Raw genomic sequence first — 24851 nt, forward strand, 5'->3', positions numbered from 1 at the left:
TTGACAGAACCCATAAGACTAGTTGTGTATGTGGGATTTGAACTGTTCAGTTTCCATTGGAGAATGTGATGATGATCTTCGAGGCTTTTGAGTTCGCATTTGAATCTTCAGAGATTTGTCCCCAAAGGCAAACAACAACAGAAGGATAGCATGGTTGCTGTATAAATACAACGACTTTGCATTTATCACTGAAAGATGAACAAATTATTTCAAAAGGTAGGATTTCAGCATCTCTGAGTGAACCTGACCTGCTGATTCATAATTTACCACTGAGAACACTTTGCTCTCAGATCCTGTCTGTACTCGCAAGTCATAGTGGGGTAACCAGGCAGATGTAGTCAAGCAGCCAGCTAGCAAGTAACTCTGAATTCACTTAGGTTTCTAGTCAGGTTAGTGTAGAAACATGACCTTAATTAAAATTACTAGGACTCCTTACTTATCCACCCATAAGTCCAGAAACTCTATCTACGCATGACATTCAGCCACAATGCTAATGAATTCATTACCTTCTAGATTCTTTGGAGATTTATTATTTTAAACATCTTTGCAGAAAGATTTACTTTATTTATGGGTCCGAGTGCTCCAGGATCACAGTCAACAAGACACAATGGACAAAGCCCAGGATAAAAAGCCAGAAAATTTGCAGATGAGGGTCAACCTGGCCACTAGCTGGGTGATCCTGGCTAAACTTCTTAACATGTGAGGCTTGTACTTTATTCAGCTGTATATTATGTCAACAATAATATTATTTCTTTCTACAATACTCCTACTAGAAAACACTGTTACAGTAGAAAATGATTTGATTTGTTTGGATAATTGCACTTTAATTACACCATGAGTATCAGTAATACAGTGTTTTTTATGTTGATTAGATTGATATTTCACTCCTTCATAAAGCAATAATATTTAACTACAAATTTTTAATGCATTTACAAAAGGTGACTATTCCCTAATTTGAAATTCCTATGTTGTATTAATATCAAGAAATATTGAATTTCTCCTTTAAAAAATGTTCTTGCTTAACTGATAGCCTTTGTGAACTATGTAACTAACTGGATATCTCTTTATATATTAGCTGTCAGAAAGCAGAAAGGCTAATCTCTTATTAACTACTTTCCAAGTATATTCAACTTAATCAATATAATTATTCAATGTCATTTATGTTATAGTTACTAAAGAACTGGACTGGATTCACACTCTGGGGTTCATACCCTGATTCTACCACTTCCTATGCAACTTCAGGTAAGTTATTTTTCTGCTATCAGTTAAGTTATCTGTAAAATGGGAATAATAAAATACTTAATATTATTTCATGGAAATTAAAACAGAAATATGTATATAAAATGCATAGTCCCATGTATGTTGCTTAGTAAGCATTAAATAAATATTAGTGACTATGCTAATTTTCAGTACATAATACTACATTTATAAATTCTTTTTTATACTTACCAATCCTTTTGTTATTTGCATAAGTCTTATGTTTTCTAATCTTTACATTTAAAGGCACTTTAAATTTACTATTGTAAAAAATAATATTAGAAAACAATACATTATTTCAACCAAGTTTAACGATGCTTTTAATAAAAGTGATCTAAACAGAGAGAGGGACTCATTACTGCATAGAAATATATACATTCTTCTGGCTTTAAGTAAACACTAAATTTTTAAAACAAAACTTGCTTGCTTGAATGAAAACTTTGTATATAAAGCAGCTACATAGTTTCATGGATTCCCTGGTGGACGGGAACCACACTGCAGTGACAGAGTTCATTTTATTGGGTTTAAAAGAAGATCCTACCCTTCGGGTCATTCTCTTCATGGTCATCCTGTGCATCTATCTGGTGACCATATCTGGCAATCTCAGCACAATCATCCTGATCAGAATCTCTTCTCAGCTCCATCGTCCTGTGTGTGGTCTCCTAAGCCACTTGGCTTTTTCTGACATAGGCTATTCATCTTCTGTCACGCCCAATATGCTTGTAAACTTCCTGGTGGAGAGATACACAATCTCCTATCTTGGAGGTGCCATCCAGCTTGGTTCAGTTGTTTTCTTTGGGTCAGCTGAGTGCTGTCTTCTGGCTGCCATGGCCTATGATCGCTTTGTAGCAATCGGCAACCCACTGCTTTATTTAATTAAAATGTCCACCTATTCTCTGTGGCTCATGTATGTGGTTTTCTCAATACTTGTTGTACTATTTGCTTTGATTCTTTATACTTCTGTGGACCAAATTGGGTCAATCATTTTTTCTGCGATTTTGTTCCTTTAGTTGAACTTTCTTGTTCTGATGCCAGTATCCCTGCAGCAGTCGCCTCATTTTCCATTATTGTGGTCACATTGTTTGTCATAGCCACTTCCTATGTCTACATCCTCATCACCATCCTGAAGATGTGCTCCACTGAGGGCCACCACAAGGCCTTCTCCACCTGCACCTCCCACCTCACTGCAGTTACTCTGTTCTATGGGACCATTACATTCATTTATATGATGCCCAAGTCCAGCTACTCTACTGACCAGAACAAGGTGGTGTCTGTGTCCTACAAGGTGGTGATCCCCATGTTGAACACCCTCATCTACAGTCTCAGGAATAATGAGATTAAGGCTGCTCTGAAGCAGCAGCTGGGTAGAAAAATATTTTCTTAACGAAACCTCTTTTGTAAGGTTTGATGCAATAAAATACCATTAAAGTAATATTAAAAGAAACTTGGTTCCTGGGGCCAAAATATATCTACATATAGTAGGACAGTATGAGGCTTCATAGTATACATGCGGGTGGATTTTCAGACAGTTATCAGAGACAATAGTGAGTTAACTTTAATTAAATTAAATTTATAATTAAGAAACAAATTGGATCACATGAAAAAATCTTAATCTGCTGAAAATCTTTTTTAATATTTATTCATACATGATTTTTCAAAAGCACTTCTGTGTCATAAGTGAAGGTTATTGTACTTCCAAACCTTTAAAGCTGTGTTCATTTTCAACATCAGGTTACGCTGAGATGAGCCTGATAACACTAGCTTTGCCTTGACTGAGCACCTTCTGTGGAGAAATAACAAAGTTTAACCAGACAGTAAAATTGCTAAAGACATTGTGCTTATCGAAAGGTTATCTGCTGGGGATGGTCTTTGCGGACTCATACAATTCCAGCTGTTTTTCTGAGTTCTAGCCTTGGATTTAAGGGGTCCCCAGAGTCTAAGAGGAGCCCTAGTGGTGCAGTGGTTAAGAGCTCAGCTGCTAACCAAAAGGTCAGCAGACTGAATCCACCGGCTGCTCCTTGGAAATCCTATGGGGCAGTTCTACTTTGTTCTATAGGGTCTCTATTAATTGGGTCATTATGAGTCAGATTTGACTCCAAGGTATGGGTTTGGAGCCCTGGTTGCACAGTGGTTAAGAGCTCAGCTGGTAATCCAAAGGTTGGCAGTTCGAATCCACAAGCCACTGCTTGGAATACTTGTGGGGCAGTTCTACTCTGTCCTATTGGGTCACTATAAGTTGGAACTGACTTGACAGCAATGGGTGGTGGTAGAGTCTAAGAGTAAGAGAGCAGCCTGACTAACCTGTGAGTTGTTCAGTCAGATCAGAAGATTTGATTTACTCTGAGGGAATGAGCAGGTTCCCAAACTCATCAGGGACTGAGCAGAGCAAAAGCAGAAAAGGATTTCTAGGAGAATCCGGCAAGCTGGATAAAACTGAGTCTGTGAGGAAGAAACTAATGGAGGAATTTATGATCAGGCTCACATCCTGTTCTTAAAATTCCAGGGGAATGAACTCTTTCCCAGCTAAAACAATGACTGCCTCTCTGGACAGGCTAAATTAACCCCTATAACTGCTACATTTATTTTTGTTTCCTGTCCCTACTATGAGTTGGAATGGACTCGCACTGGGTGGGTCCCTACTTGAGGATTCAGATGCAAATTACATCTTTTTGCAAACAGAAACAAGGGAATGTCTTATTCAGGGTTCTCTAGAGAAACAGAACCAGAAGAGAAAGAAAAACAGAACAGGACTTTGAAACTTCTGTTCCAGTAACTGCAGGTTTGGTAATTTTAAGCAACTCTCATGGTGAACAGAGCTAAAAAGAGAGGGATTTATCTAGCTGAATTGGCTCACATGATTATAGGAGCTAAACTCGTTTCCTTTGATCGACTGAGAATCATGGTGATGCCATGTGTTATAGACTAGAACTGCTCTATATGGTTTTCTTAGCTGTAATCTTTATGGAAGGAGACTGCCAGGTCTTTCCTCCACAGCACCATTGGGTGGGTTGCAACCATCATCCTTTGGGTTACTAACTGAAAGCAAACCACCTGCACCACCCACAGCCGTAAAAATATTCTGCAGTTTTTTAAAAAAATAACTTCATCGCCAACAAGTTGACTGTGACGGAACTGCCCCATCGAGTTTCCAATGCTGTAATTTCTATGGAAGCACACTGCCACATCTTTCTCCCACAGAGCAGCTGGTTCGTTTGAATCATCAACATTTTGGTTCGTAGCTGAGCGCTTAACCACTGTGCCACCAGAGAGACAGAGAGAGAGATTGATTCTGAAAAACTGGCTCACAGAATTAGGCAGGCTAGGAAGTCCAAAATCTGTATGTCAGATAGAGGTTAGAAATTCAAGCAATGTTGTCTGTTTATAGTGAAGAAGTTGAATCCGTCTTCTTCAGGAAACTATAGTTTGGTCTTAAGGCCTTCAAATGAATGGATGAAGCACATTCACATTGTAGGGGGTAATCGGCTTAATTTAAGGTCAATTGATTAAATGTTAATCCCATGTAAATATCTTTATAGCAACCTCTAGACTACTGTTTGTCCAAACAACTGGGCACCATAGGCTATTTATGTTGACATAAAATGAGTCATCACAGGGCATTAATCATTTCATTCATTCAAAAATTATACTGAGTACTTCTAATATTTCTAGTACTGTGTGGGCTATTGGAAATGCAAGTGACAACAAAAGTGTCTGCCTACCTGCAATTAATATTCCAGCAGAGCAGACAGATGAAAAGAGAAACAAGTACATGATATAGATTATTAGAAGCTGGTGAGTGCTCGATGGCACTGGGGTTTTACTGGGTGAGTGCTATGGAAAAAGAAAAAGCAAAGTAGAGTAAGGGAGACTGACATGTCAGTGTAGACCTCACTGAGAAGGTAACATCTGAGCAAAGGACTGAAATAGGTGAAGAGAGTTCATGCCAGCTATGATGTTGCCTGTGTACACACATACAATTGACCTTTGAGGCTTCTGTTCCAGCAATGGTAGGCTTGGTAATTTTAATCAACTCTCATAATGAACACAACTAAATAAGCTTGATGAAATGTTAAATACATCATAAAATCACATTATAGCTTACAGGATAATAAGTGAGAACCCAGATAAACTGTGATTACCCAGAAAGGTAAGCTCACCACTCAAAAATACTTTTTTAATGAGGAGATTTGACAGGTAGGAGAAAAAGCTAAGAACTGGGGCTGTGGATTTAGTGTTCTTGTAGAATGAGAGCCCAGAAGTCAAAGCCTAGGACATGTCCAGGTGAGAAGTCTAATTCGTACACCTCATATACATCATGACGGTTGGGAGAAACATGAAGTAAACAAGCCTTTCTACAGACTTGCAGGCCTGGAAATCTAGGGAAAGTCAAGCCTGGAACTTGGGTTAAGGTGGTCTAAGACAAGGTGACTTGAATAAATACATGAACATCCTATCTGGAGAAAGGTCTTCATTCCAAGCCTTTTTTTTTTTCCTGCCAATAATTACAACCACCAAAGCGTGAAAAATAATGTCCAACACAAAAGGACACAAGAGACTAAACACGGGAACCAGTGGGAACAACAGACCACAGAAACAGAATAACAAAACTAAAATAAGGGAATTAATAGATAGAGACTATAGTGCTAAGCTTAAAGAATTAAAAGAAACTTAAAAATAAATACAATCAACTCAACAAAATACTAGCAAACCAAATCAAAAACATATTAAAGGATTAGACACCATAATCAAATGAGATTTATCCCAGGAATGCAAGGATGTTTCAACACTAGAAAATCAACCAGTGTCACACCACAAACTAATAGAAAAAAGGAAAGGACCACTTGTTCATCTCAATCAGTATAGGAAAGGCATTTGACAAAATTTACCACCCTTTCATGATAAATACAAACAAGATAGCAAAATGAGTTTCTTTGTGTAGCCTTATATCCTTGATTCTTTGCAAGAGAGACAGAGGAAGAAATCAGGCTGGGAGATTTTTTTCCTGGGCCCTAAGGAGTTGTCATTCTTTCCCTTGTTACAGTTACCTAGGGAAGAAGCCAGTCCCTGCCAGTAGAAAATATCAGTTATGCTATTTGCTAACTAATAGATACAGCTGCTTGAGAGAGGATTGGTCAGTTATTATGCAAAGATGGTGTGTAAAATCTGCCTAATAAGAATGAGCCACTTGCCTACATAAGCAACTATTCCACAGAGTTTGAGGGGATACCTCACTACCATTAAGAAGAGCCAGAAGTGGAATGTGTCTTTTGGACCAGGGGTCCTTGTGCTGAGAACTTTCTAGACCCAGGAGACAGAGCTGTAACACTGAAGACCAGCATGAGATGGTATGGTGGGCTTCCTGGCCCACGGATTGAGGTGGTTACAGTGCAAGCACAGACCCATGGAACCAGAGAAATGAGGGCCTTCAGGTAGCAGGCTTGCTGCTGTAGTGGGGTGCCTGCAGGCACTTGTTTGTGGAGTTAATAAGCTCCAGCACAGGTATGAGCAGGGGCAGAGGCCAGGCCCAGAGTGGGGACAGAGGCCAGGCCAGAAGGGGCAGAGGTAGAGGCTAGGCCCAAGCCCTGAGAGTGAGGGCCTGGAAGCAGCGGCCAAGCAGAAGCTGTCCTGATTCAAGGACTATATCCTGAGTTTTTCCTGTTACTTCTCTGTATGTGGACTTTAAATCTTAAAACTGAGGTACTGGCATAACTGAAATGGATGACTTTGAGCCTAAAGTTAAACTCCATTTTGAATTAAACTCATATCTTGACTCCTATTGTTCTAAAGAGAATATTCAGCCTTTTTGTCAAAATTTAACTGCTTGTAACACAAAGGGGGCATAGAAGGATTTCTGGCATGGATGAGGAACTATTTGTTGAAGGTGTTTATTAAGAATGTTATTCAGCTTGGTCTTAAAAGAATGCCTATCTCAAGCATGTCCACAGAGGTTACAAAATAGGATCAGAATTGATAATGTTAAGATGAAGCCAGTAACTGTCTTATAACTGTAACCAAGATCAGGTAAACGTCAATTAACCAAGTCTTAATCAAACTACACTTTCACTCACTGGAATCTTCTGCTCCATTTCTGCTAACACTTTGTAAACCCATAACTAGGTAAAATCATAAGCCCGTTACCTTAAAATGAGGGAAAAGGCAGACATACAGCCGGAATTAAAATTATTCCCCCAGAATGCCTTGTTAAACAAACCTCAGGATGTAACAATCACAGAATGTAACAAATAGACTTACTGATGTTAAGAAGAATGTCTTGGTCAAACATGTTAGGAAGATTAGAAATTAATGTTATGAATGCTTGTAGTTTAAGAAAATCCTTGTAATTTCTTGCCATGTAATACCCTATCTCCACCATTTGCAGTCATTTGTTCGATTGACCTGATAAAGCCTCATTGTTCTCTGTGCAGTTTGGAACACACCCCAAATTCTCCTGGGTGCTTGTGCGTTTGCCCATTTTGTGAAATGATTCACCCTTCAATAAAACTCTGTTTCTATTTCTTAAAAAAGAAAAAAAAAACAAACTCAAACCCATTTATGTCGAGTCAATTCCAACTAGTAGAGTATAAGTCTGGTTTTTTACCACGACATTTCCAAGTTAATCCTGATCCCATGTCACTTCCTTAATAAGCCATGTAACTGTGAGTATGGCTTGTGAGTTGTGTGTGGACCTTGCAACAAATTATCAAACCCAGCAGAGAAGTAGAGAGTGCAGTGGGGAGGACAGCTGGTGTCAGAATTAGTAAAAAGTTTGAAGAGTGAACGTGTATCTGACCTCAACCTCATATGAGTCAGCTTTGTGCTGATGCTGATCTCATTCTCCCTGAAGTTAGGCAAGGTCCGATACTGTTGCTACTGCATTTCAGAAAGTGAAAGACATGTACATGAAATACTGTAAGACATTACTAAAAGAAATTAAACAAGACCTTAATAAATAAAAGGGCATTCTGTGTTCATGGATTGGAGGCTAAACATAGCTATGATGTCAATCCTACCCAAAGCGATCTGCAAATTCAACGCAATCCCTGTAAAAATTCCAACAGCCTTTTTTTGCAGAGTGGAAAATCAATTCTCAAATTTATATGGAAGGAGAAGGAACTCCAAATAGCTAAAGCAATCTTGAAGAAGAACAAAGTTGGAGGATTCAGGTTTCCTGATTTCAAAACATAGTATAAAGCCACAGTAATTAAAACAACTTGGTACTGGTATAATAATAGACATATAGAGCAATGGAATAGCATTGAGAGTACAGAAATAAAATCATACATCTGTGATCAACTGATTTTGACAACAGTGCTAATCTATTTAGTAGGGAAAGAAGTCTCTTCAATAAATGGTGCTGGAAAAATTGGATTTCCATGTGCAGAAAAATGAGTCAGAGTCCATGCCTCATACGACACAAAAAATAAAATAACATAGATGAAGAACCAAAATATGAAACCATAAAATTCTTACAAGAAACTATAGGGGCACAGCTATAAGATGTACTTCCTAATGATGGATTATCAGATGTGACAGCAAAAGGATCACCGAAGAGGTCATTCAAATGGCTTAAAAATATGAGAAAAGGTGCTCAAAATCATTAGTCCTTGTTGTTCTTAGTTTCTGTCTACTTGTTTATTAGTATTTGTGTAGGGCGGGGTGCTGGGCCATTTTTTTCTTATGAGCCACTTCCCTGCTTCTGCCATGGGGAACATCGGGTGCACTTTATAAATTGAGGATTAGCAAGAGAATTACATTGAGTTTTTGTGTTGAAGATATTTGCATCTACCTTCATCCCCCTAGTCACATAAGCCACAAACCAGTAGTCATTCCTTTGAGGCATGTAGTATGAAAGACTGCCTTATTTGAAAATCATTTTTTTACTTCATAGTTCTCAATCTATACAACTTTTAAGGTACTTATTTTAAAACTTTTCCTAGAAAAAATATGTATATGTCTTAAGTAATTTTGTTATTAAAAATTCAGCTTTACATGGTTGTCCACTTCATATTCCCCAAGGAATCGAACAGACTTTCTTACTCTCACTACCAAATACTTACAAAATGAACAAGCTGAATGAATGATGGTAACATTTCCTTTTATATATGAACTTTAGCGTGCCTTAAGATGAAGTATCAAAGTAAATTCAAAACTATTAATTATGAGAAATTTATTTTATTGTACCCCAATAACTGTCAAATGAAAATGCACCAACACCTACATAGAAACAAAAATAAAACAATAAATAGGCTGCTTGAGAATTGACAGAACCCTTAAGATTAGTCGTGTATGTGTGATTTGAACTGTTTGGATTCCACTGGAGAATGTGATAATGATCTTTGGCACTTTCAAATTCACATTTGATTCTTTAGAGATTTATCCCCAAAGGCAAACAATAATACAAAGCTAGAAAGATAGTGTGGCTGCTATATAAAAACGATGACTTTGGATTTATTACCAAACGATGAATGAATTATTTCAAGAGGTAAGATTTCAGCTTCTGTGAGTGAAATTGACATATTGATTATAATTCAGCATTGAGAACACTTTGCTCTCTAAGATTGTGTCTGTACTCACAAGCCATAGTCGGGTAACCTGGCAGATGTAATCAAGCAGTCAGCTAGCAAGTAACTTTGAATTCACTTAGGTTTCCAGTCAGGTTAGTTTGAAAAAATGAGCTCCATTCAAATTACCAAGACTCCTTATTTATCTACCCCTAAGTTTTTTCTTTAAGTCCAGGAACTCATATAATCTTTAACACTATCTACACATGACATCCACCACAATGCTAACTAATTCATTAGCTTCTAGATTCTTTGGGGATTTATTATTTCATACATCTTTCCAGAAAGTCTTACTTTATTTATGGGTCTGAGTGCTCTAGGATCACAGTCAACAAGACACAAAGGATGAAGCCCAGGATAAAAAGCCAGAAAATTTCCAGATGCGGGTCAACCTGGCCACTAGCTGGGCGATCCTGGCTAAACTCCTTAACTTGCGAGGCTATACTTTATTCAGCTGTACACTATGTCAAAAATAATATTTCGTTCTACAATACTCCAATTAGAAGCATTCTTATAGTAGAAAATGATTTGATTTTTTTGGATAATTGTACTTTAATTACATCCTGGGTATCAGTCATACGCTGTTTTGTAAGGTGATTAGACTGATATTTCACATTCCTTCATAAAACAATAATATTTTAACTACAAATATTTAATATATTTATAAAAGGTGACCATTTCCTAATTTGAAATTCCTGTGTTGTATTAGTATCAGGAATAATTGTATTTCACCCACTAGCACAAGTTGCTTAAACACCTCATCCGCAATCTTCTTATGTGAAAAATAAGGATAATAAAAGTAGGTAACCTCATGAAATTCTTGTACTTGTGAAAATTTGAACTTATGTAAAATGGTAAGCATAGTTCCTACCACAAAATAAGCTCTGAATGAATGTTGGTTCTTATATTGTTGGAGGAAAACCCTACTTCACTCCTTCTTCAGGGAGGGAGATAGAGTTTCTAAAATTAGGATTAGCAAGAGAATTAGAATAAGGTTTTTGTCTTCAGATTGACAACGCCTGTTTACCATGACTATCCTTCCTATACCGTAAATTGCTCCTCAGGGGCAATATTTTGAGGCATTGACGGTGAGTGAAAGACTATTTCTTATCTGGAATTCCTCCAAGCCTCTTTTTATACTTTAGCTCTCTATCTTATAAAATTTTCAAGATGTGCATTTTCTAAATTTTGCTATAATAATTAATGTACATGTCTTTATAATTCTGGTTTTTTAAAATTCAACTTTACATAAAGTTCCGTCTCAAATTCCCTAAGGTACTTAATGACTTGTCTTATAAATATCATTAAAAAATGTTTATCAGTGAACAATACGAATGGATAAAGCTAAGCTTACCTTTTTACATCTGTAGTTTAGCACTGAATATCCCTTAATCAGAAATATCAAAGTAAACGTGGAACCAATATTTAGGTAGAAAATCAAAGCCAAACCACTTGCCATAAAGATGATTCTGACTCATAGAGACCCTAAGACAATTTATATTATATTCCTCAACAATTATTAAATGAAAGTTATAGAACTATGCATGAACATCTATGGGGAAACAAAAGAATAAATTGACCACTTGAGAATTTACAGAATCATGTGTGGAAACCCCCGTGGAATAGTGGTTAAGAGCTCGGCTGCTGACCAAAACATCTTTAGTTCATAATCTACCAGCTGCTCCTTGGAAACCCTACAGGTGGTTCTACTGTGCCCCATAGGGTCACTGTGAGTTGGAAATGACTTGCCCCTAACTTTCTTTCTAACAGTTTCAAAGACCCCAAACTCAGACTCTTGCAGCACTGGACAATGAGTTGGATACAGTCAGGTGAGTCAGAGGACATGACTCTGGGCATGGGCTCTTGGGTTTTGTCAGGCGGTGGCTGAGCCAGGGATGTGGGGGCCCTGGCTGCTCCTGCAGTTCAGGCTGGGAGACCATCGGCCTTCAGCCCGACGTCCTCACTTCCTCTGACTCAGCTCCTACCACAACCTGTTCCACTGGCCTCCACCTGCAGCTCCAGCAGCAGCAGCAGTGGCTATAGCAGTGACAAGAATGACTGGAAGGTGGCTCCCATAATTTTTTTAATATGGTGTTAGCATAATGTCCCAATCACGTAACATCCTATTTCACAGAACATATCATGGACAAATGCATATCCGTATTATCTTAAAACCAATGTAATTTTATTCTACAATGCTCTATTTAGTAAACAATGTTGTTATAGCAGGAAATGATTTTATTTGCTTGAATAAATGCACTTTGCTAATGTCCTGATTATCACGCACATAGTATTCTGCATAGTAACTAGATTGATATTTCAAACCAGAGGTAGTCCCCGATTTATGAGTTACAGATGAACCACACTCAGGACCGCCTGTTTTTGTTTTATCTTAGCTTTAGTAATATGCACTATATACAATGTTGCAGGGCATAATTTGCTGATTTATTATTCTCAAAAGTTCACTCAAAGATGTTCAATGTTATGATTTATTGTTCAAAACACTGCTGAATAGCAGGTGAAGAAAACTTAAAAAAAAAAAAACGAAGTATTTGACTTGCGTCAGAACCAGTTTACACAGGGTTTCTTAGAATGGAAACTCTTCAAAGCCCTGAGGTACCTCTACTTGATAAAACTATAATATTTTAATTACAAATGTTCATAACTTGAATAAATTTACAAAGGTGACTCCATTCATCCTTGACTTGAAATTTTCTTTTGGTACTATTATCAAAAACAATTGCATTTCTCTTCATTTTAGATGATCTTATTTAACCAATAAACCAAAAATCAAACCCATTGCCATCGGGTCAATTCTGACTCCTAGTGACCCTACAGGACAGAGTAGAACTGCCCCATATGGTTACCAAGAAGCAGCTGGTGTACTTAAACTGCCAATCTTTTGGTTGGCACCTAGCTCTTAACCGCTACACAACCAGGGCTCCATAGTGACCCATAGACATTGTAAAATATATAATTAACTAGTCTCCTCTCTTATCTATTAGCTGTCAAAAAGCTTAAAGAATAATCTAATATCCACCTGTTGGCAAGTGTATTGGACTCTGGAGTATTATTATTATTTAACTGCATTTACAGCATAGTGACTAAAGAAATGTCATACTTCTGGAATTCACATTTTGACTCCACACTTGCTATGTAACTTTGTGCAAGTTTATATATTCTCTTTCACTCGGTTTCCTCATCTACAAAATAATAATATGAGCACTTACTATTATTTTATAGAAAATAAAATGGAAGTCTGTATGGTGGTGCAGTGGTTAAGAGCTATACCTGGTAACCAAAAAGAGGTTGGCAAATCAAATCCACCAACCGCTCCTTGAAAACCCTATGGGGCAGTTTTACTCTGTCCTATAGGGTCACTATGAGGCAGAATCGACTCAATAGCAAAGGGGTTCTTTTCAGATATAAATATATTTTTAGCCCTATTCTTATAATTTACTAAGATTATAATAAATTATAGCTTTTTCTCAAATTTTCGTTAAAAACGTGTATTTTTCTTGGTATTATACTCAGCATCCCTTTTTGTTATTCTAATCAGTTTCTTTTTTTATTCTCCAGCTTTAAAACCACTTTAAATGCATCTTTGGAAAAATAGAATATAAAAAGGAAAATCATATGTTGGATTTTCTGGTGTTTTTGTTGATGAATATATATATATAATTGAATATCGACATATAATGACAAATATATATTTGTCGTTACATGTTAACATGCAATGAACACTTGAATGATATCTTTATTTATGATGACTTTCCATATGTGTATTAATCAAAATGAAGCCATGAAATTTTTAACTTTTTTAATGCAATTTTTTCATCACAGATCTTTTTTATGCCAGCTACGTTGTCTCATGGATTCCCTGGTGGATGGAAACCACACTGCAGTGACAGAGTTCATTTTATTGGGCTTAACAGAAGATCCTACCTTTCGGGTCGCCCTCTTCATGGTCATCCTGTGCATCTATCTGGTGACCATATCTGGCAATCTCAGCACAATCATCCTTATCAGAATCTCTTCTCAGCTCCATCATCCTATGTATGTTTTCCTGAGCCACTTGGCTTTGGCTGACATAGGGCTTTCATCCTCTGTCACACCCAATATGCTTGTAAACTTCCTGGTGGAGACAAATACAATCTCCTATCTTGGATGTGCCATCCAACTTGGATCAGCTGCTTTCTTTGGGCCAATTGAGTGCTTTCTTCTGGCTGCCATGGCCTATGATCGCTTTGTAGCAATCTGCAACCCACTGCTTTATTCAACTAAAATGTCCATACAAGTCTGTGATCAGTTATTATCTGTGTCTTATTTAGGTGGTTTTCTTAATGCTTCCTCCTTTACCATTTTCTTCTTTTTTTTATTCTTCTGTGGACCAAATCAAGTCAATCATTTTTTCTGTGATTTTGCTCCTTTAGTTGAACTTTCCTGTTCTGATGTCAGTATTCCTGCAGTTGTCCTCTCATTTTCTGCTGGATCTATCATTGTGGTCACAGTGTTTGTCATAGCCATCTCCTACGTCCACATCCTCATCACCATCCTGAAGATGCACTCCACTGAGGGCCGCCACAAGGCCTTCGCCACCTGCACCTCCCACCTCACTGCAGTCACTCTGTACTATGGAACCATTACATTCATTTATGTGATGCCCAAGTCCAGCTACTCTACTGACCAGAACAAGGTGGTGTCTGTGTTCTACATGGTGGTGATCCCCGTGTTGAACCCCCTCATCTACAGTCTCAGGAATAATGAGATGAAGGCTGCTCTCAAGAGACAGCTTGGTAGAAAAATATTTTCTTAACAATCTTCTTTTTTGGAAGGTTTAATGCAATAATATACCATTAACATAATATTAAAAGAAATTTTTTTCCGAAGAGCAAAATATATCTGTACATAATTAGCCTGTATGGAACTTCATAGTATATGTAGGGCTGGATCTTCAGATAGAAAATCAGAGACAATAGTAAGTTAACTTTAATAAATTAAATTTAGAATTAAGAAACACAAATTGGTCCACATGAACAAAATCTTTATCTGCTGAAAATCCTTTTTAATTTTACTCTTATATCATCTTTCAAAAGCAATTCTATGTCAGAAGTAAAGGTTATTCTACGTCTAAACCTTTAAGGCTGTGTTCATTTTCAACAGCAGATTATGCTGAGATAAGCCTGATAATACTACCTTTGCCTTGACTGAGTACCTTCTGAGGGGAAATAACACAGTGGAACCAGACAGTAAAATTCCTATAGGCTTGGTGCTTGGAGAAAGCTTATCTGCTGGGGTAGGTCGATATGGACTCTTAAAATTCCAGCCTGTGTTTCTGGGTTCTGACTCTGGCCTTGGATATAAGGGGTCCCCAGAGACTAAGAGGATGAGACCACCCTGAGTAACCTGTGAATTGCTCAATCAGATCAGAAGAGATGACTTCCTCTAAGGGAATAAATACTGTTCTCAAACTCATTAGGGACTGAGCAGAGCAAAAGCAAAAAAGGATTTCTAGGAGAATCCGGCAAACTGGTGACATTGAATCTATGAGGAAGAAACTCTTGGAGGAATTTATGATCAGGCCCACATCCTGCTCATAAAACTCCATGGGACTAGACTGTTTCTCAGAGGAAATAGTGACTGCCCCTCTGGACAGGCTAAATTCACCTCTATATGCTGATGACTGCTACCTTTATTTCTGTTTCCTGTTCCCACTTAAGGATTCAGATACAAATTTCCTCTTTTTTAAACAGAAACACAGGGCATGTCTTATTCAGGGTTCTCTAGAGAAACAGAACCAGTAGAGAGAGAAAATGAGAGAACAGAACTTTGAGGCTTCTGTTCCAGCATGTGCAGGTTTGGTCATTTTAAGCAGCTCTCATGGTGAACATAGGAAAATAGAGAGAGGGAGATTTTTCTAAAGAAATTGGCTCACACGATTATGGGAGCTAAAGCTGTTGCTGTCAGTCGATTGAGACTCATGGTGATGCCATGTGTTATAGACTACAAGTGCTCCACATGGTTTTCTTGGCTGTAATCTTTATGGAAGCAATCGCCAGGTCTTTCATCCACAGCACTGTTGGGTGGGTTAGAACTGTCAACCTTTAGGTTAGTAGCCAATAGCAAACTGTTTGGACCACCTAGGGCCAGGAATATATGTAAATAACCTTTTTGCAGTCCAGTCGATTTCAACTCAAGAGCCCCATAATTTCCAAGGGCAGTAATCTTTATTGAACCGACTGCTACATCTTTCTCCTGCTTGGTGGCTGGTGACTTTGAACTGCCAACCTTTTGATTAGTACCAAGTGCTTAACCACTGCACCACCTTAGGAAGAGAGATTGATTTTGAGAAATTGGCTCAGAGGATTAAGCAGGCTAGGAAGTCCAAAACGTCAGGTAAAAGGCTGGAAATTCCAGCAATGTCTCTTTACAGTGTTAAAGCTGAATCCTTCTGCTTCAGAAAACCATAGTTTACTCGTAAGGCCTCCAACAGTTTGGATGAAATGCACTCACGTTATGGAGGGTAATCTGCTTAATTTCAGGTTAATTGATTTAATGGTAATCACACGTGAATACCTTTATAGCAACATCTAGACTAGTGTTTGTCCCAACAACTGGGCGCCACAGCCTGTTCATGCTGACATAAAAGTAATCATCACAGGGCATTAATCATTTCATTCATTAAACAAATTTATATTGAGTGCTTCTAATGTATCTGGTACTATGTAGGCTATTGGAAGAATAAGTAACAGACAAAGGTGTCTGACTTGCTAAAAATAATCTTCTTGCAGTGGAGACACACCACAAAACTAATAAGTATGTGATATGGACCGTTAGAAGTTGGAGAGTGCTGGGGAGAAAGAAAAAGCAAAGCAGAGTAAGGGAGACTGACATGTCAGTGTAGACCTCGCTGAGTAGGTAACATCTGAACAAAGGACCAAAATAGGTGAAGACACTTCATGCCAGATGTGTTGCTGCCTCCGTAGAGACATACAATTGACCTTTGAGGCTTCTGTTCCAACAAGGGCAGAGTTCGTAATTTTAATCAACACTCATGATAAACACAAACTAAGTAAAGCTTGATGAAATATTAAATACGTCATAAAATCACATTAGAGCTTACAGGATAATAAGTGAGAACCCAGATAAACTGTGAATACACAGAGAGGTGAGCTCAGCACTCAAAAATGCTTTTTCAATGAGGAGATTTGACAAGTAGAAGAAAAAGCTAAGAACTGGGACTGTGGATTTAGTGTTCTTTTGGAGTGAAAGAGGCAGAAGTCAAAGCCTAGGGCATCTCCAGGTGAGAAGTCTAATTCATACGACTTACATACACCATGATGATCAGGAGAAACCTGAAGTAAACAAGCCATTGTACAGATTTGCATGCCTGGAAATCTAGGGAAAGTGAAGCCTAGAACTTGGGTTAAGTTGTTCTAAGACAAGGTGACTCTAATAAATACATGAACATCCTATCTGGAGAAAGGTCTTCCTTCCAAGTCTTTATTTTGCCTGCCAATAATTACGACCATCAAAGAGTGAAAACTAATGCCCAGCACAAAAGAAAACAAGAGACTAAACATGGGAACCAGAAGGAACAACAGACCACAGAAACGGAATCACTAAGATAAGGGAATTAACAGAGTATAATACTGCTAAGTTTCAAGAAATAAAAGAAACTTAAAAATAAATACAATCAACTCAACTAAATATTAGCAAACCAAATAAAAAACATATTAAAGGATTATACACCATGATCAACTGAGATTTATCCCAGGAATGCAAGAGTGGTTCAACATTAGAAAATCAATCAATGTAATACAGCAAACTAATAGAACAAAGGAAAGGACCACTTGTTCACCTCAATCAATACAAAAAAAGGCATTCCACAAAATTCAACACCCTTTCATGAAAAAAACACCAAACAAGATAAGGAATGTAAGGGAAATGAGTTTCTTTGTGTAGCCCTTTGCCTTGCTTCTATATAAAAGAGAGAGAGAGGAAGAAATCAGCTTGGGAGATTTTTTTCCTGGGCCCTAAGGAGTTGTTAGAGTTTCCCTTGTTATAGTTACCCAAGGAAGAAGCGAGTCCCTGCCAGTAGAAAACATCAGTTATGCAAATAGATAGAGTCACTTGAGAGGGGATTGGTCAGTTTAGTCCAGTGAGGGGATTGGAGAGTTTTTATGCAAAGAGGGTGTATAAAATGTGCCCAATAAGATTGAGCCACTTGCCTATATAAACATCCATCCACAGAGGTTGCAGGGATACCTCACTACCATCAAGAAGAGCTTAGAGTGTGTCTTTTGGACCTGGGGTTCCTGTGCTGAGAACCTCCTAGACTCGGGAGCCAGAAAGAGCTATAACACTGAAAAGCAGCATGAGACGGCATGGTGGGCTTCCTGGCTCAAGGAGTGCGGTGGCTACAGTGCACTTGCTGACCTATGGAACAAGGGAAATGAGGGCCTTCAGGTAGGAGGCTTGCTGCTGTTGTGGGGTGCATCCAGACACTTATTGGTGGAGTTATAAGTTCCAGAACAGGCCTAAGCAGAGGCAGAGTCCAGGCCCGGGGGAGTGGAGGTGGGGGTGTGCGGACAGAGGCCAGGCCAGCAGGGGCAGAGATAGAGGCCATACCTAAGCCCTGATAGTAAGGGCCTGGCATCAGCAGCTGAGCAGAAGCTGTCCTGATTAAAGAGCTATATCCTGAGTGATTTCTGTTACTTCTCTGTATGTGGACTTTAAACCTTAAAACTAACGTACGGGCATAACTGAAACGGACGACTTCAAGCCTAAATTTAAACTCCAATATTAATTAAACTAAAATCTTCACTTCTACTGATCTAAAGAGAAAATTCAGCCTTTTTGTCAAAATTTAACTGCTTGGAACACAAAGAGGAATTGTTTGTTGAAGGTGTTTATTAGGAACGTTTATATTCAGCTTGTTCTTAAAAGAATACCTATTGCAAGCATGTCCATGGAGATTAGGAAATAGGATTAGACTTGATAATCTTAAAATGAAGCCTGTAACTGTCTTATAACTCTGTAACCAAAATGAGGTAAAGGTCAGTTAACCAAGTCTTAATCAAACTACATAGTCACTCACTGGAATCTTCTGCTCTTTTTAAATCCGTAACTAGGTAAAGTCATAAGCCTGTTACCTTAATATGGGGGAAAAAGCAGGCATGCAGCTGTAATTAAAATTATTCCCACAGAATGCCTTGTTAAACAAACCTAAGGATGTAACAATCTCAGAATGTAACAAACAGACTTAATAATTATAAGAAGAATGTCTTGGTCAGATATGTTAGAGATGTTAGAGATTAATGTTAGGAAAGCTTGTAGCTTAATAAACTCCTTGTAATTTTTTGTCATGTAATCTCCTCCATCCCCATCTGCAGTCATTTGTTTGCTCCACTTGATAAAACCTCACCATTCTCCCTAGAGTTTGGAACACACCACAGAATCTTGCCTGGGTGCTTGTGTGTTTGCCCATTTCGTGAAATGTTTTATCCTTCAATAAAACTCTGTTTTTATTTCTTTAAAAAAAAAAAAAACCCAAACCCATTGCTATTGAGCCAATTCCAACTAAACTAAAAAAACTAGCAGAGTATAAATCCGGTGTTTTATCATGACACTTCCAAGTTAATCCTGATCCCATGTTACTTCCTTAATAAACCAGGTAACTGTGAGTATGGCCTGTGAGTTGTGTGTGGCTGTTGCAACAAATTATCGAACCCCCCAAAGAAGTACAGAGTGCAGTGGGGAGGACATCTGGTGTGAGAATTAGTAAAAACTTTGAAGAGTGGAAGTATGTCTGACCTCAGCCTCATATGAATCAGCTTTGTTCTGACGGTGATTCTCATTCTCCCTGAATTTAGACAAGGTCCGACACTATTGCTATGTCATTGCAGAAGGTGAAAGGCTTGTACATAAAATCCTGTAAGACATTACTAAAAGAAATTAAAGAAGACCTTAAGAAATGAAAGGACATTCTATGTTCATGAATTGGAACGCTTAACATAGCTGTCAGTAATACCCCAAATTTCTACAAATTCAATGCAATCCCCATCAAAATTCTAACAGCCTTTTTTTTTTTTTTTTTTTTGCAGAAATGGAAAACCAATTCTCAAATTTATATGGAAGGAGAAGGAACCCCAAATAGCGAAAGCAATCTTGAAGAAGAAAGAAGTTGGAGGACTCGGCTTCCTGATTTCAAAACATACTATAAAGCCACAGTAATTAAAACAACCTGGGACTGGTAAAATAATAGACAAATAGACCAACGGAATAGCATTGAGAGACCGGAAATAAAATCATACATCTCTGATCAACTGATTTTTGACAAGGGGGTTAATCTATTTAGTAGGGAAAGAAGTCTCTTCAATGAATTGTGCTGGAAAAATTAGATTTCCATGTGCAGGAAGATGAATCAGAGTCCACGCCTCATAGTATATAAAAAATAAAATAGATGAAGAACCAAAATATGAAACCATAAAATTCGTACGAGAAAATATAGGGGACAGCTACAGCATGTACTTCTTAATGATGGATTATCATTTCGACAGCAAAAGGATCACTGAAGAGGACATTAGGATGGCTTAAAAATACATGAAAACATGCTCAAAGTCATTAGTCCTTGTTGTTGTTAGTTGCTGTCTACTTGCTTATTAGTATTTGTGTAGAATGGGGTGCTGGGCCATTATTTTTCTTATGAGCCACTTTCCCACTTCCGCCATGGGGAGCATCAGGTGGACTTTATCAATTGAGGATTAGCAAGAGAATTACACTGAGTCTTTGGGTTGAAGATACTAGCTTCTACCGTCATCTCCCTGGTCACATGAGCGACAAACCAGTAGTCATCTCTTTGAGGCAAGTAGAATGAAAGACTGTCTTATTTGGAAATCATGCATAACTTTTTTACTTCATAGTTCTCAATCTATACAATTTTTAAGGTACTTATTTTAAAAGCTTTTGCTAGAAAAATATGTACATGTGCTAAATAATGTTGTTATAAAAAATTCAACTTCACATGGTGTTCTACCTCATATTTCCCAAGGTATCAAACAGACTTTCTTATTCACAGTTCCAAATACTTACAAATTGAACAAGCTGAATGACTGAACATAACGTTACCTTTTTTATATGTGAACTTTAGTCTGCCTTAAGATTAAACATCAAAGAAAATTAAAAGCTAATATTTAGTTATGAGAAATTTATCTTATTATATACCAATAATTGACAAACGAAAGTGCACCAACACCTACATAGAAACAAAAATAAAAAAATACATAGGCCGCTTGGGAACCGACAGAACCCTAAGGCTGGTTGGCCTGCGGGATTCGAACTGCTCAGTCTCCCCCAGAGAACGTGATGATGATCTTTGCCGCTTTTGAATTCACATTTGAATCTTTAGAGATTTATCCCCAAAGGCAAACAATAATACAGAGCTAGAAAAATAGTGTGGCTGCTGTATAAATACAGTGACTTTGGATTTATTACCGAAAGACGAGTGAATTATTTCAAGAGGTAAGATTTCAGCATCTGTGAGTGAAACTGAGTGGAAACCCTGGTGGCATTGTGGTTAGGTGCTACGGCTGCTAACCAAAGGGCTGGCAGTTCAAATCCACCTGGGGCTCCTTGGAAACTCTATGGGGCAGTTCCACTCTGTCCTGTAGGGTCGCTATGAGTTGGGATTGACTCAATGGCACTGGGTGTTTGGTTTTGGAGTGAAACTGATGCATTGTTTATAGTTTACCGTTGAGAACACTTTGCTCTCTAAGATTGTGTCTGTGCTCACAAGCCATAGTTGGGTAACCTGGCAGATGTAACCAAGCAGTCAGCTAGCAAGTAAGTTTGAATTCACTTAGGTTTCCAGTCAGGCTAGAGTGAAAAAATGAGCTTAATTCAAATGACCAGGACTCCTTATTTATCCACCCATACGTAAGTCCAGAAACTCGTATAATCTTTAACACTATCTACACATGACATTCACCACAATGCTAATATATTCATTAGCTTCTAGATTCTTTGGAGATTTATTTTAAACATCTTTGCAGAAAGATTTACTTTATTTGTGGGTCTCAGTGCTCTCGGATCAAAGTAAAGGAGACATAATGGACAAAACCCAGGATAAAAACCCAGAAAATTTGCAAATGAGGGTCAACCTGGCCAGGCCATTAGCTGAGTGATCCTCACTAAACTTCTTAATTTGTGAGGTTATACTTGATTCAACAGTATATTCTGTCAAAAATAATATATCATCCTATAATACTCCAATTAGAAACATTGTTACAGAAGAAAAGGATTTTATTTTTTTGAATAAAAAAAATGAATAATTGTACTTTAATTACATCTTGGTATCAGTCATATAGTGTTTTGTATGGTGATTAGATTGATATTTCACACTCCTTCATAAAGTAATATTTTAACTACAAATATTTAATAAATTTACAAAAGGTGACTATTCTCTAATTTGAAATTCCTGTGTTGTATTAATATCAAGAATAAACGTATTTCTCCCATTAGCACAAGTTGCTTCAACTCCTCATTCTCAGTCTTCTCATGTGAAAAATAAGGATAATAGAAATAGGTAACCTCGCAAAATTCTTGTGAGAATTTGAACTTATGTAAACTGTTAAGCATAGTTCTTAGCACAAAATAAGCTCTGAATGAATGTTGGTTCTTACTTTGTTGGAGGAAAACCCTACTTCACTCATTCTTTAGGGAGGGAAATAAGAGTTTCTAAAATTAGGATTAGCAAGAGAATTAAGATTTTTATCTTCAGATTGACAATACCTGTTTACCATGACTATCCTTCCTATGGAAACCCTGGTGGTGTAGTGGTTAAGTGCTATGGCTGTTAACCATAAAGGTCAGCAGTTCAAATCCACCAGTTGCTCCTTGGAAACTCCATTGGGCAGTTCCACTCAGTCCTATACCTTTGGTGTGAGTCAGAATTGACTCGACGGTAACTGTTTTTTGTTTTTTTTTTCTTTATCCTTCCTACTGTAAATTACTCCTCAGAAGGCAACCCTTTGAGGCATTGACAGCGAGTGAAAGACTATTCCTTATCTGGAATTCCTCCAAACCTCTTTTTACAAGTTACCTATCTATACAATTTTCAAGATGTGTATTTTCTAACTTTTGCTATAATAATTATCATACATGTCTTAAAAGTTCTTGTTATTTAAAATTCAACTTTGCATAAAGTTCCACCTCATGTTCCCCAAGGTATTTCAATGACTTGTCTTATAAATATCAGGAAAAATTTTCATCAATGAACAACACAGAACGGAAAAAGCTAAGCTTACATTTTTATATCTGAAGTTTAGCACTGAGTATCCCTTAATCGGAAACCCTGGTGGTGTAGTGGTTAAGTGCTACGGCTGCTAACCAAAGGGTCGGCAGTGTGAATCTGCCAGGTGCTCCTTGGAAACTCTATGGGGCAGTTCTGCTCTGTCCTATAGGGCTGGCTGCTATGAGTCGGAATCGACTCAACAGCACTGGGTTTGGTTTTTTTGTTTTATCCCTTAATCAGAAATATCAAAGTAAACATGAAACCAATATTTAGGTAGAAAACCAAAACCAAACCAGTTGCCATAGAGTCGATTCAGACTCATAGAAACCCTGAGACAATTTATATTATACTCCTCAATAATTATTAAACAAATTTATAGACCTGTGCATGAACATCTATGGAGAAACAAAAGAATACATTGACCACTGGAGAATTTGCAGAATCCTGTGAGGACCGCAAGTGCTCAGTATGCACTCCAGGACGTGGTGATGCTCCATGGCGCTTCCGAATTCACAGCTGAATCTCTAGAATCTTCAGAGATTTATTCTAAAGGAAAAGAATAATAAATGATAATGTAACCAAAGTGGCTTCAGAATTGTTACTAAAGATGAGTGAGTTCTTGTGTGTGTGTGTGTGTGTGTGTGTGTATGTGTGTGTGAATGAATCTGAACTATTGATTTTCATTTACCATCTGAGAACACATCACTTTATAAGGCTGTCTGTACTCACAAGCCAAGGGTGGGAAAGAGGGCAAACATAATCAAGCAATCAACCAGCTAGTAATCTCTGGCTGAATTCCTGTTTCCACAATCAGTTTCATGTAAGTAAAAAGGGATAATCCAAGTTACCAGGATTCCATATGACCAGAAACTCATAGGATCGTTCAACACTATCTAAACAAGATATTTAGCCATTAAAAAACAAAAAACAAAAAAACCCACTGCCATGGAGTGGATTCTGAGATGCACTGGGTATTTATTGTTAGTAAATAGCTTGGCAGATAAACACACTCTGCTTATGGATCTGAATGCTTTTAACAGCGGACAAAGCTCAGAATACAAAGCCAGAAAATTTGGAGATGTGAACAAACCTAGCCACTAGCTGGGTGATTGTGGGTAAACTTTTAAAATTTTTAATTTGCACTTTCTTCAGCTATACATAGCATGTGTGGCTTAAAACATTGGACAGCAAATAGTCCACGGTCCCACGATGTTTCCTTTTTTTTAACAGAAAGCAGCTCTCCTTTCGTTTACTTCTGCTTAATCATTTTAATGGAACTCTGGTGGACCAGTAGTTAAGAGCTGACTGCTAACCAAAACATCGGCAGTTCAAATCTACCAGCTGCTCCTTGGGAAACCAATAGGGCAGTTCTACTCTGTTCCACAGGGTTGCTATGAGTAGGAATTTACTTGCCTGAAATGAGTTTTATTATTGTTTTTTTAACAGCTTTAAAGATCCCAAACCCAGACTCTTGCAGCACTGGACAAGTGGGATACAGGAAGGGGAATCAGAGGACATGGCTCTGGGTTGGGCTCTTGAGTATTGTCATACAGTGGCTGAGGCTGGGGCTGCGGGGTCCTGAGTTGCTTCTACTATTCAGGCTTGCAGAACAGAGGGTGGGGCTGGGCACCTCTGCCCTCTCCCCTCTTCATTCCCTCACTTCCCCTGGATTGGATCCTACCACCACCGGTTCCACTGCTCTCTGCCTGCAGCTCCAGGAGCAGCAGCAGTGACCATAG

General features: G+C 38.0%; 2 protein-coding genes across 2 annotated transcripts; both read left to right on the forward strand.

Moving 5' to 3' along the window:
• Positions 1–1724: 1724 nt before the first annotated feature.
• On the forward strand, positions 1725–2641 carry LOC100676303 (olfactory receptor 5P6-like). Its single transcript, XM_064289459.1, has 2 exons — positions 1725–2112; positions 2268–2641. Exons 1-2 carry the CDS (start codon positions 1725–1727, stop codon positions 2639–2641), a joined length of 762 nt encoding a protein of 253 aa, XP_064145529.1.
• An 11048-nt stretch (positions 2642–13689) lies between these two features.
• On the forward strand, positions 13690–14811 carry LOC100676586 (olfactory receptor 5P76-like). The gene has a single exon (XM_003423591.3). The coding sequence runs from the start codon at positions 13690–13692 to the stop codon at positions 14632–14634; it is 945 nt and encodes a 314-aa protein (XP_003423639.2). The 3' UTR covers positions 14635–14811.
• The last annotated feature ends 10040 nt before the right edge of the window (positions 14812–24851 follow it).

This window comes from Loxodonta africana, chromosome 7, assembly GCF_030014295.1.
Source record: "Loxodonta africana isolate mLoxAfr1 chromosome 7, mLoxAfr1.hap2, whole genome shotgun sequence".
NCBI classification, from domain to species: domain Eukaryota; kingdom Metazoa; phylum Chordata; class Mammalia; order Proboscidea; family Elephantidae; genus Loxodonta; species Loxodonta africana.